The sequence below is a fragment of the Lipotes vexillifer genome, unplaced genomic scaffold (assembly GCF_000442215.2).
Source record: "Lipotes vexillifer unplaced genomic scaffold, Lipotes_vexillifer_v1.1 scaffold231, whole genome shotgun sequence".
Taxonomy (NCBI): domain Eukaryota; kingdom Metazoa; phylum Chordata; class Mammalia; order Artiodactyla; family Lipotidae; genus Lipotes; species Lipotes vexillifer.
In genome coordinates, this window is record NW_006791822.1 from 3,209,922 (window position 1) to 3,222,587 (window position 12,666).

The 12,666-nt window shown below is 37.1% G+C and overlaps 1 protein-coding gene across 3 annotated transcripts in view; it reads right to left on the minus strand.

The window, feature by feature from the left end:
• Positions 1-12,666, minus strand: part of SYNPO2 (synaptopodin 2) — a 170,840-nt gene that overhangs the window by 35,589 nt on the left and 122,585 nt on the right. For all 3 annotated transcript variants that reach the window (XM_007464851.1, XM_007464853.1, XM_007464852.1), the window contains exon 2: positions 679-830. In XM_007464851.1, coding sequence (XP_007464913.1) covers positions 679-830 — 152 coding nt within the window. The remainder of the gene's footprint in view (positions 1-678; positions 831-12,666) is intronic.

Consider the following 12,666-nt stretch of genomic DNA (forward strand, 5'->3'; position numbering starts at 1 on the left):
CCATTTGCACATGGTAAAAATGTTGATGCTATAGTTTTTTGTGATTACCCTCATTGTTTTCTTTTGTTTTTACGTTTAAAGTTTACTTCTGCATTTTTAAGCAATTACGTGAGGAGGGTGGTATTTGGAGAGATCAAATTGACAAGTGATTTGTATTGATAGTCCAAAAACTAACCATCAGCTTTTGCCAATATCCAAATATTGGTTTTTCTGGCAAACAGAAATTGGGCTGCTTTTAAGGGTTTCTTGGTTCTTTTCCTTCTCCTAGGCATCCTCTTTCTATTCAAATAAATATTATACAGTATAACATTGTGACATTTAAACATTTTAATCTAGGAATCTAGGAATTTTAATTTAGTGATCCTGACCCACCAAAAAATCTTGACCTAGAAGTATTATGTTCAATATACTGAGCTTCCTAAGGAAGTAATCTAAAATACCTAACTACGATTTTCAACAGAGTTCTTGAAACAAAATTTTCAAGTTAATTCTCAATTAACCAGAAAATTCAGTTGATTAGAATTTCCATTTTTCAAACACTATGATTTTTCTGTTTAACTATACTGACCTACAGAGCACCCTCATTTCCCCATAAATAACAATTTATATGGTAGTAGGAGCTATAAGCTTTCCCATGTAGCTTCGGGAGAAAATATACATTCCAACGAATCTTCTTACCTTTTGACGAGCATTTGGAGAGAGTCTGTTATGCTCTCCATGAGCTTGACGACTTCTGGGTGGGTGAGGTCTGCACAAGGGCTGCCATTGATAGAAACCACTTCATCCCCCTCACAGAGCCCAGACCCAGAGGCTTTGCTCTGGCTTCGGATCTGAGTGCAGTGAAAAAGGAGGCAACAGTTAGAATTATATAACATAAAAAAACGTGCCACTATCTCTGTGAAATTTCTACTTGAGAGAGGTAAATAGATCTTCAGACTGTAAAAGCAGCCCTGATTTTTAATTTACCTGTTAACCTATAAGACCATCTTAAACACTTTTCACCCGTTACGCACAATTTATTATACACCATAATGTCAACATTTAATTCATAGCATTCTAAGTAAACAGAAAAAAAGGAAATCAAATCTATGGTGAAGGAACTAGAAAAACAGAAGTAAAGAATAGTGAAGAATGGAGGAAGACAGATGTTTAAACTGATTATACGTTAAAAATAATTATTTCACACTGTGAAGCTTGATCCAATCAGAAAGTGGCTTCTCCCATTAAAATAAAATTTAAAAGCCCTTCTCATTGCCAGGGTGGATGGAACACCAAATGTAAGAAGGACATGTAGGGCAGGACAATCAATTTAAGGAGATAGCTGTACAGCTCAATGAACTGACGAAAGCCATCCCAGTAAAATGGGGAAATTAGGCAGCAGGATATTAAGAATTATGTCAGAGGGAGAAATCCTTCATTGAAATCAACTATTCAGGACTTGATAATAAGCAAACTTTAGCAAAAAAGAAAGAAAAAAAGGGATTATTTTGCAAAAATATAGAAACAGCCCTGCTATAAGGATTGCATCATATTCCAGCACAGATTCAGTGGGACAAGAAATGACTAAAAACCTAGAAGAGAACCTTCAGATCCTGGAAGAAGAGAAATTCAGAGGAGTAGAACAGCAACAGAGAGCTCCCACCAGTCCTTAGTGAAGAATAACATTCAGTTATTCCTGGAGGTTTACATTCTGTATAATTATGATTATGGTAAAATGCTGTGCTGGTTATTCTCCGTCTGCCCTTCCAGGCCCATTCTCTACCCTCCCTGGTGCCTCTTTATGGCTGTGGGATGATTGGCCTGTAGAGACGGCAGTGACCAAGTTCCCTTGCCTGCCAACTCCTGGTTGGATTTGGTCAACAGGAAGCCCCAGTAAGAGATCAAAGAGCAAGGGAAATGAGAGGTCAGCGAGGTGTTCTCCCTGCAAGACCTGCTGGGCCACGATTTGGCAGTGGCTTTGCTCCTTGATCTAGACAGTTAGAGCTCTTGTCCGTCTGTCCCTCTACCATGCCTTAACTCTTGTTATATTCCAATAACACACACCATCTCTTTGCATCTTCAGGCCTAAGGGTAACAATAGCTTCCTGCTCTTGATCTCTGGGTGCTTCATTATCATTTGTTGGTTCACTTGAGCCTGCCTTTAGTCCCTTCATTACATTATCTTTAATTACTCCTTTGAACAGGCCACCTATTTCCTGCTAGGACCCTACATGATACTAATGTGTTTAGATTTCATTTTATAACGTGAATTTATTAGTTCTCAATGAACCATGTATCATGATCATACAATCTCAAATTTAAGAATACTTTAAGATAATCTTATATACATTTTCTACCAAGGGGATCCCTGTTTGACTATTAAAATTAAAATTCTGAGTCCAAAGAGGCCAAAACCAGGTAAGTAGTGCTTCTTGAAGAATGTTTTCATAGGGCTCCCCTGGTGGCGCAGTGGTTGAGAGTCCGCCTGCCGATGCGGGGGACGCGGGTTTGTGCCCCGGTCCGGGAGGATCCCACGTGCCGCGGAGCAGCTGGGCCTGTGAGCCACGGCCGCTGGGCCTGCGCGTCAGGAGCCTGTGCTCCGCACTGGGAGAGGCCACAGCAGTGAGAGGCCGCGTACCGCAAAAAAAAAAAAAAAAAAAAAAAAAAAATCTCTGATTTGGCATAAAATGTATTTCAATTTATCTCTAACAGATGCCCACAAATTCTTGCTAAGGTCTTAAGTGATAATTAATATGCTGATTGAAACAGGTTTAAAGTTTATATCTCCAAGTGCATTTATATTTTAAATGATACTCTTGGAAGCAGAAGCATATCTTTAAGTGCCAAAGCAATGATGCTATTGAAATTTGAAGTGATTCAGTTAGTTTTGTTCTGGGAGGGTCTATCCTTTTATTGTTATAAATTATAAGAAGGCCTTCCCCTTTTTCTGAAAAATCAATCTCATTCCTTTTGTTTTGAAAGTACACAGTAATTTATTGCAAAAATTAAATGAACTCAATATTTCCAAGGCTATAAGGAAGCGACAAAAGCAATGAGAAAGAGAATTTCACCCAGTTTTGAAAAATATTTGTTTATTGACTGCCAAATATATTTTTTTGTTGTCTTTCATGAAATTATTAAAATAAAGAATCGTGAGAGAGTTGTTAATAAGTCAAGAATAAAACAATGCTCAACAATGAACATTTAAGTTAGGAATAGAGTTATTCACATTTCATTTAAATTTATTTAATTTTTTTAAATAAAATAAGATTAGGTGGATAATAAAGCATATTTCTGAAGCATAAAACCATTCATCCAGTGGAGTCAGATGTACTAGAGTACAAACAGAAAATTCATCCTTTTGAGAACCAAAGGGGTTTTCTGTTGATAAAACAGATGCGTCATTATACCCTGTATCCCGGCCCCCACCAGGCCCAATCTTGAAGCTGGGGTTCCGTTTATCAGCAATAAGTTGTGTGGGTTTTGAGCAGCTTCATGGGTTTGCAGAGCAAGATGAAAAATTGGTCCTTGGAAAAAAAACAAATCCACAACTTATTAGAGCTGTCTATCATCCAAACATGTGTTGCTTGATGGGAAAAGTGCAGTTCATCATTATGCTTGTCAAGTGGAGCTTTTAGTGGTATCCAAATAAGCAAAAGCACTATGGTAGGAGCCATTAGCATTCCTTCAGAGCATCCATTCTGAGGTCAACATTTGGAATCAACTGCTGTGATTGTGTTTAGCTGACCTTTTACATTTGTCTGAACAGCAGGAAATATTTTTTCCCTCAAGAACCATGTTAAATATGGTGATACTTTCCTTGCTGCAGAGACTTTTCTAAAGGACTACTTTTTCTCCATTTTTAATAGGACTAAACTAAACAAAGGTTGTATGCCAAGTCAATTATGCCCAAACATATCCCTTGCAATCACCAACTTCACCAATGTGGTTTTGTTCATAGGTGTATTATGAAGAATAAACATTTATTAGGGTACAAAAGATCTTTACCTTATATTGTGTATAATTATGTATTTTTATAATTTGTATAATTGTGCATTATTATGTGTCTGAGTAAAAATTCTATTCCCTGAAAACATTCTTACTTGTTAAAATGAAATACATTGTCAGTAAAAAGAGTAAGTTTGCATATAAAAATCATTACTATTTATAATACTGAATCTCTATCAGTGAAATTATCAACCAGTCTTCTCCTCAGGCCATTAGTCCTAGATTCATAAAATATGTGTCCTAGTGGAAAAGAACACCACCTCTGATGAAAGAAGACATAGGATTCAATTGTGTGGCTCCAAAGCTTGCTAACTCTCTGAACTTAGATGAGTTACATTACATCCTTAAGCTCTAGTTTTCTAAAGTGTAAAATAGAACTAATAAATTTGATGTCTCTAGATGGTTAATAAGGATTAGAAATAATATGTGTTAAGTTCCACGATGCACATACAGCTCATAGAAGTGCTCAAGAAGGGACTAATGAATAAGAATGCATTGACTTCCTACACACACACACACACACACACACACACACACACACACACAGAACATGCCAAGTAAAAAGAAAAACTGTAAAATGTTAGTACTTTGTCTATAAGATGTTTGAAAATATATGGATTTATTTTCAGTTTTTATCCATATACTTGGCATTATCTCATCATAATCTAAGATAAACAATGTTTTATCTGTCTTTTCCTCAGTAAGTACACGTTTCATAACTGAAATATGGAAGAGAAGACAAGCCTATTTATTGTTTCCCAGCAGAAGTGATAATACAAATATTTAAATATTAGTGGCTTGTTTTTATTGACACTTACTATACTAAGCCCTTTACATCCTTAAACTATTTATCCCTATAAAACATTAATGAGAAGTATAAATGTACTTCTACTTGTATGTGTTCAGATGTTCTGTCATTACTCTCATTTTTATGGATCGGAAAACAGAGACTCAGAAAAGTTAGGTACTTTGCCTAAAATCACACAGCTAGGACCAGAACTTGAACACAGGAATTTTGACTCCAGGGCTTGTGTTTTTAACCATCACACATACTGCCTACCTAGTCGATAGTCTAAATTCTCTACCATGAGCCCTACAGTGAAGAGAGAGAGGAGTGCAATAACAATTGACCTACAGTGAGTAAAGTCAGGGAGGAAATGGGAGAGACTAGGAAGAAGTGACAGAAACTTGCCTGGTCAGTCCATAAACCAATGTTGGGAAGGACAGGTTTTGTTTATTTTGTTTTCCTTCTTCTTCCTCTTTTATTATTTTAAGAGTTATATATATGTAATATTCTTTAAAGATTTTTCAATCTTTAATTTTTAATTGTCAATTTTATGACCCAATATGTTACAAATTCAAAATTGAATAAAACTGTGTTTTGCAAACTGTGATTTGAAACAATGTACCCATGTGAGCATGTAATATAACTCCCTTTCTTTGAAAACATTCCCTTAGAGACCTCATTCCACACCTAATACATTAGTCAGATGAGTGAGTTTCTATCCATAAATCCTGTATTCCCTTTCAGTGTCTCTCAATTTAATCAGAGCACAAAACTAAGAGAGATATTGGTAACGTAGATATTTACCCAATACTGTGTTTTATTGTTTACAGACCCTTGATCCACATCAGGAAAGATTTATTTTACTGCAACCAAGTGAAAATGTAAAGTTAAGGCTTCTTTAGGAAATTTAACAACATTATTTCATTTCATAAACTAGATCTGAGAAGAATGTCAGCTATGCTTATTTACTTTTATGATAAATAATTCCCTGGTAAAATGAAAAAAAGCTCCATTTCTATTAACTTATTATTGCTTCATGTCCACGTCTTCCAGAACTGACTAGAAAGCAAGTACCAGGTTTGAGTTCTCACAGAACCTTGTACTTAAGCTACTTTGTATTGTGTATATGACATATCAAGTGTGTCAGATTCCTGTTAGCGAAGCTAAATCTTGTCTCATGGGCTGCATTTTCACATACAGTTCACTGACAAGTCCTCTTGGAAGGTGTCAGAGTAAGTGGTAGAACCAAGACAGTCTCCTCCTTAAATTCCACTACTATATGTATTGAAATACATGAAAGAGAAAGAGAAGATAGCATAAATTAACCTACCTTATGCAGGGCTATTTTTAATCCATAAAATAAAGTCTTGGGACCTGGAGATAACTAAGACAGGATGAAATACATGATCTCAGACAAGTAAAAACATTTTGATGGAAGCTGGAAAATAGTCTATGATCTAGTAGCTCTTTCTGAAGCCCCAGCCCTTCCTCAGTTTTCCACTTCAGGCCTTTGGCAAAACTTCCCTCATACTTCTAAGACAAAATTTAATAAGCATTCCATCACCCCAACTGGCTCTTAAACCAAAGACTTAGATAAGTCTGTGTTTATCAGCTGTCCAGTGAAATGGTCAGAATGGTCACTGGAAGGTACAGCAAGAGCAATGATGATGGTTAAAGTTTTAGAAATAAGTAAATAATCCTACTTTTAATGGGCTTGCTTTCCAAATTCTGAACTCCAACCTCAGCCCTTGAAGGGGGGCTTCCTAATAACAAAATTGAGTTTACAAGTTGTTGGGAATTCACGTTCACAATGGTACAATATTTTTGGAAATCAATAGCAAATAGCAATATAACAGTTTCCAAATGACAAGGCAAAAGAAAACAAGGACCAGAACACAATGGAATAAAAATAATAATAACCCAAGAAAAATCTTAATAGTAGGAAGCAAAAAGCATCTTGGAATTCAGTGCAGAAATTCAAACAGTAAAATGGAAAAAAAAGACTTGAGGACATATCTAGACTATGGGGAAAATAAACAAGAAATATAACTAGTAACTGAGTAAATAAAAAGTCGGAGAAAACTGTGGCAAAGAGTTGAATGGATTGCTCGACTTTTGTCCCAAGCCCCCTTGAATGTGCCTGGTGTACAACAGAAGCTGAGAAGATAAAATAACATTTCCCAGACTCTCTTCAGCTAGGGTTCTGGGTGTGATTTAATTTCAACAAGCAGGTGTACCTGCAAGAAACTTGCACTTGAAATTGAATTAAATGGAGAGAGGCATTAGACTGTGAGGCATCCATCTTGCTGGTGCAGATCTGGGAGATGATTTTCCTCTGGCTACAGCAGTTCTACTGGCAGTTTCTTAATCCCAGATCACAGCTAAAGTGTGTAATCCTAGACCTAGCACTGGGCCAGCCCAATAGCTTCCTGACCCCTTTAGCTTCCTGATTGTGGCAAATGTTGCCAATCCCTTGGGTAGCCAGTTCTACAGTATTGTTTGAAGTCATTTCTGGAGGCCTTGCCTAAAGCCTGCCTTTCCAGATCTTTCAACAATTCTGTAAGTACTTCTTATATTCCTTTTCTCCCTAAATTAACTAGAGAGTTTTCTATTTCCTGCAAATGAACCCTGAGCTGATACAGAAAGATAGAATCAAGGGCAAACATAGAAGGTAAAAAAGGACAAGAGGTAAAACAGCAACTATTTCTCAGATACAGAAAAGAAAAAAAGATGGACACGGATGCTGATATTTCAGGACAGACAGGAGAGACAATGCAGGAAAATGCAGGAACTAACACCAGATAAATTGTACGAGGTCACCATCTGCTAAGAATACAGGAGGAAAGGCAGAAGGGGATTAAAACTTGAGGACAATGAAGTTCAGACACTGTAGAGTACGTACTAGGAAGTTAATATGAGAGAAATAAAAGCTTTGTGAAGAACTTAGAGGGAATAAAGTAAAATGATTATTAATATGCACTGTTGTTCAGACAAATGTTCTAAAAGGAGAGTAGCTAATTCCTAAAATGAAGCGAGGCTTTTCTCCATTAAAGCATTGATAAGTATATGAAGAATTGAATAAGAAATTCAATTATACAAATTGTCTAAAAATAGTGAAAATAATTCTTAAAATGTATATTCAAGTTGGGTCATGGATGCAAATACAAGTAGACACCAGGATTTTTCAGTTATTCTATACTCAATTCCTCAATTCAAACTCAATAACCTGTTTCTCATATTGAGTTTTGAAGATTATGAACTTTTCTGCTCTGGTCAGTAATATAGGTCCAGATACTGGGCAAAAAGTTTTCCTTTTGGATGATTGTCTTTATCCTTAGGGACCAAGTCACCATAAAAGTAAATAGCATTCCTGGTAGCAACTTTGGAAAGATTCCCGAAGTAAATAACTCTCTTTAACAGGAATGAGGGCCCTAATCCATGCGGCTGCATACTTAAGAATCTGCATACCAATGTGATTCCACAGGCAGAAACGATGCTGCAATATAACTGCTATGAGCTGTTATAAAGCAGCCACCATGATGCTAGAAAACCAACAAGTACAAATATGGAATGGTATTCTCTGCTCTTCTTTTCTCCCTAAGAATGTAAACATCCCAGCTCTTTCAGAAAAACACTGATGGACCAGAGCCTTAGGTAGGACATGTCCCTGTCTTCTCTTTTGTTGGATTAAATTGTGAAAGATTGCACAGAGGCTTTGAACTATACGCAGATACCTTTTATAAATATTTATACAGAATATTTTTTTAAAACTTTTAAAGACCTCATTGAAAAAGCACATGTAAAACCTAAAAGATTAGATAAATAAGTAGTCAGTATAATCAGGATGACTCAGAAAAGAGCACAGAACTAGAATTCGCTATTTGGGTTTCTCAGGTCTCTGTTCATATTTATTAACTGCATGCCCAACAATTAACTAAATGATTATTATGCTGCAGTACCTCATCTATTAGGAATTTAGTTATCTAAAAAACTAAGTAAGCTCAACAGTCTTTTGAGTGGTCAAAATACAATAAAAAAGTTCACTAAAACTTCTACACATCACTGTAAGTGTCTGGGATCATTTTTCAGTCTGTTTGCTCAATTTTAAACAATTCTGATAAGCTTTTTTGTTTAGTTTACAGGAAATTAGAAATGGGGAGACAAATATGCACACTGTATAAAGATGTTACAGTTAACACAACACCAAAGCAAGGAAGCAAAAGGCAACATTTAAAAACACATGAAAATCTTAAAAAAAAAAAAAGACTCAGAATACATTTAATGAAAGTGTGAAAAACTTTCACATGCTCAATGGGACTTAGTGGCTCTGCTGTATTTGAGTAAAATAATGGACATTAATAATAATGATCACAAGTCATTTAAAATATTTAAATCACTTTAGTAGACTAATTAGATGCAAAAACACATGTGACATCTTTTAGAAAGAGTACCATTCCAAACAGCTAAAATAGAAGTTTTTTTATTTAAAGGTAAAACTAGGCCTGAGGCATTGTCATATTAATAAAGTGAAGGAACTGGATTAGAATTCATAATCTGAGGCCCTTAATACTTTGCTTGTGTTGGTGTTTTTACTGAAATTGTTTCATTTCAGACACTGAATATTTCTCATGTACCCAGAAAAATGTATCTGTTTTTCCCTAGCTCTAGATATGCGCATGCAGGGGCCGGGAATGTTAATCAAGGACTATGCTCTTTCAGGGAAGGGCCAATTTAAACAACCTCCTCCAAAGTTTTAGTTAACTGGAACTTCATTTAGTCAATCATTAGTATATAAAAGTGTGTGACCTAAAGCAGCAATTCTCAAACGTTTTGGTCTTAGGACCCATTTACACTCTCAAAAATAACTGAGTACTTAAAAAATATTTTGTTCTTGTGGGTTCTATCTATTGGTATCCACCATGTTAGAAATAAAAAGATATTTAAATCTTTTGTTTATTAATTAAAAAATAAAATAACAGTATGTTAACACAAATGTTTTATGAAAAATAATCATGTTTTCTAACACTAAGATAATTTGATGAGAATAGTGACAGTTTTCTATTCCTGTAAATCACTTTAATGTCTGAGCTTAATAGAAGACAGCTGAATTCTCATACATGCTGCTGCATTCATTCTGTTGTGTTACATTGTGTTGATTGAAGTGTATGAAGAAGATCTAGCTTCACATAGATAAACAGAAAAGGGAAGAGTATTTTAATAGCCTTTTCAGATAATTTTGGATATTCCTTGCTACTACATCAAACTCAGTAAGTGGCAATTTCTCAAACTGCAATGTGGAATCTGAAACCATAGCAATGAACTTTTCATACTTCATTATATTAAAATTCTCTAGTCTGTTTTGCACTTTGCGGTACGTGGGCCTCTCACTGTTGTGGCCTCTCCCATTGCGGAGCGCAAGCTCCGGAGGCACAGGCTCAGCGGCCATGGCTCACGGGCTCAGCCGCTCCGCGGCCTGTGGGATCTTCCCAGAACGGGCGCGAACCCGTGTCCCCTAGTATCGGTAGGCGGACTCTCAACCACTGCGCCACCCGGGAAGCCCCTGTTTTGCACTTTGCATAGATCTTTAGTCCATCATGATTCTGTTACATCACGCACTAGTCATTTAGAAAATATTGGTTCACTGAGTTATACAGATCTTCCAAACGTTGACACATTTAATCATACAGTATACAAAATCACACCTCTTAATCTCATCAGTGATCTCAACAGTATTGGGAAGCTGTCAAATTCACGGTGGCAGGTGCAACTTTCTAATTTTCCCTTGAAAGCTCGAATACTGTCAGTTGTTTTCCTTGAAGTGACAGGCTCACTTTGCTCATTTTCCAGGTGTCTGCTGAATACCCAAGTCTAAATAACCATAGTTTGTCTGTCAGTCATTCTTTAAGTAAAAATGATGCTCCATGAAAAAAATGACTAGTTGAGTTTGCAATTCAAAAAACTATGCAAGTGCTTCCTCAACACAAATATTCAAAGTGCTTTACATGTATCCTCATTTTGTCATGCAGAATATTAAAAAGATGTGTGCTCAAGATTTAATAAAATGCAAACTTTTACGGCTTTACCAAGGACATTCTTACATGAAACCAGCATCTTGTTTCTTAAGTCAAATGGTGACAGTGATGAATACAACGACTTCTAATACAGGTAGGTGTCACTGCCTCAAATGCTAAGGTGTCATCCACCTTTGCTTTTACACCATCAGTGCAAACGTCAACAGAGTGAAAAAAGACAATGTCTCAGTACCATTATGAAAATCATTTAGATATCACAGATCCCCTGAAAGCATCTAAGAGACCCCTTAGAGGTCTACAGACTACACTTTGAGAACTACTCATCTAAAGGGACAGGGATGCGTGATATGCATCTTTGCCCTCTTGGGTATCTGAGTTTGAGAAGAGGAAATTTCATCAAAGGCAATTCAGAGACAAACAAGAGTAAGGTCCAGCCTAGGGAAGAAAGGCTGACAGAAGCCAGGAAGTGATACCTTTTAAAAGCATGTGCTAAGAGAGCATGCCACAACCATGAATTCAGATAAAACATCACTCTGGTGATCTGAGGAAAAGGGGAAGCAAGCAGTTTCAGCCCAGATTCCAAGTACATTCTCAGAAGAGAGGAGAACAAAGGGGAGAATAAAATCTTAATTGGGCTGGAGTGTCAAGGGTGCTTTTGTTTTTTTTAACATCTTTATTGGAGTATAATTGCTTTACAGTGGTGTGTTAGTTTCTGCTTCATTACAAAGTGAATCAGATATACATATACATATATCCCCATATCCCCTCCCTCTTGCATCTCCCTTCCACCCTCCCTGTCCCATCCTTCTAGGTGGTCGCAAAGCACCGAGCCGATCTCCCTGTGCTATGCGGCTGCTTCCCACTAGCTAGCTATTTTACATTTGGTAGTGTATATATGTCCATGCCACTCTCTCATTTCGTCCCAGCTTACCCTTCCCACTCCCCATGTCCTCAAGTCCATTCTCTAAGTCTGCATCTTTATACCTGTCAAAAATAACTTCCATTCAGTTTCCAAATTACTGGCTAGTTGAAATTCATTGAGAGCTGTGACTGCAATACAAAGATCTTTGTATCTTTTATAACCCAATGTACGTATTGCGTATATAGGCGTGCAATAAATATGTGCTAAATAAATGTCAATATGAGTAAAGACTGTTTCAACTTCCCTCAGCAATGGGCCAATAGGTGCTCCCAAGCCTACTATTTTCTATGTATTCTTTCTTTGTAGTCTCTTTTAGGTTTAAGATTACTACAAAAGTATCATGTGATTAATGGGAAATTCCCAGTGTATTTGTGGAAGAGAATTGGTCCTATTGAATACTGGACATCAGAGATAATTGAGTTTTCCCCAGCAAAGGGGATGGCCACACCATGACTCAATAAGCAGCTCTCAGCTGCTCCTGCGAATCACTCCGTTTCACCAACAGTCCCCTGGCCCCGTAAAAGGTAAGGTCACAGGCAACCAGTAAAACATAAAACTTTATGTGGGTTTGGTTGCACTTTATGGAGAGCAGAAGCAGTGTGAGGCGCCGGAGCTGAGGCACTACCACAGGTGCTGTTGCAGTTCCTATGTGCTCTGTCTGCCTTGGAAGCTCCATGTGAGCTGGGTAGGCTATGGAAGTGGATTGCCAAATCCCGTACTTCAGGAAGGGAAATCAGGGTCATGCCAAGTGCCCTCTGTGTCCATGTAAGTGTTCTGTTGATACATTTTAAAACCAGTCATGCTTCTTGCTGGGATTGGCCAATTCTTTTCCTATTTATTTCTGATTAAGGAGAGCCTACATGAATGTCATCACCTTGCCAAAAAATTCTGGGTCAGAGCCAGCCAAGGAGAGCCTTCCAGAGGCAGGCAAGAACCCT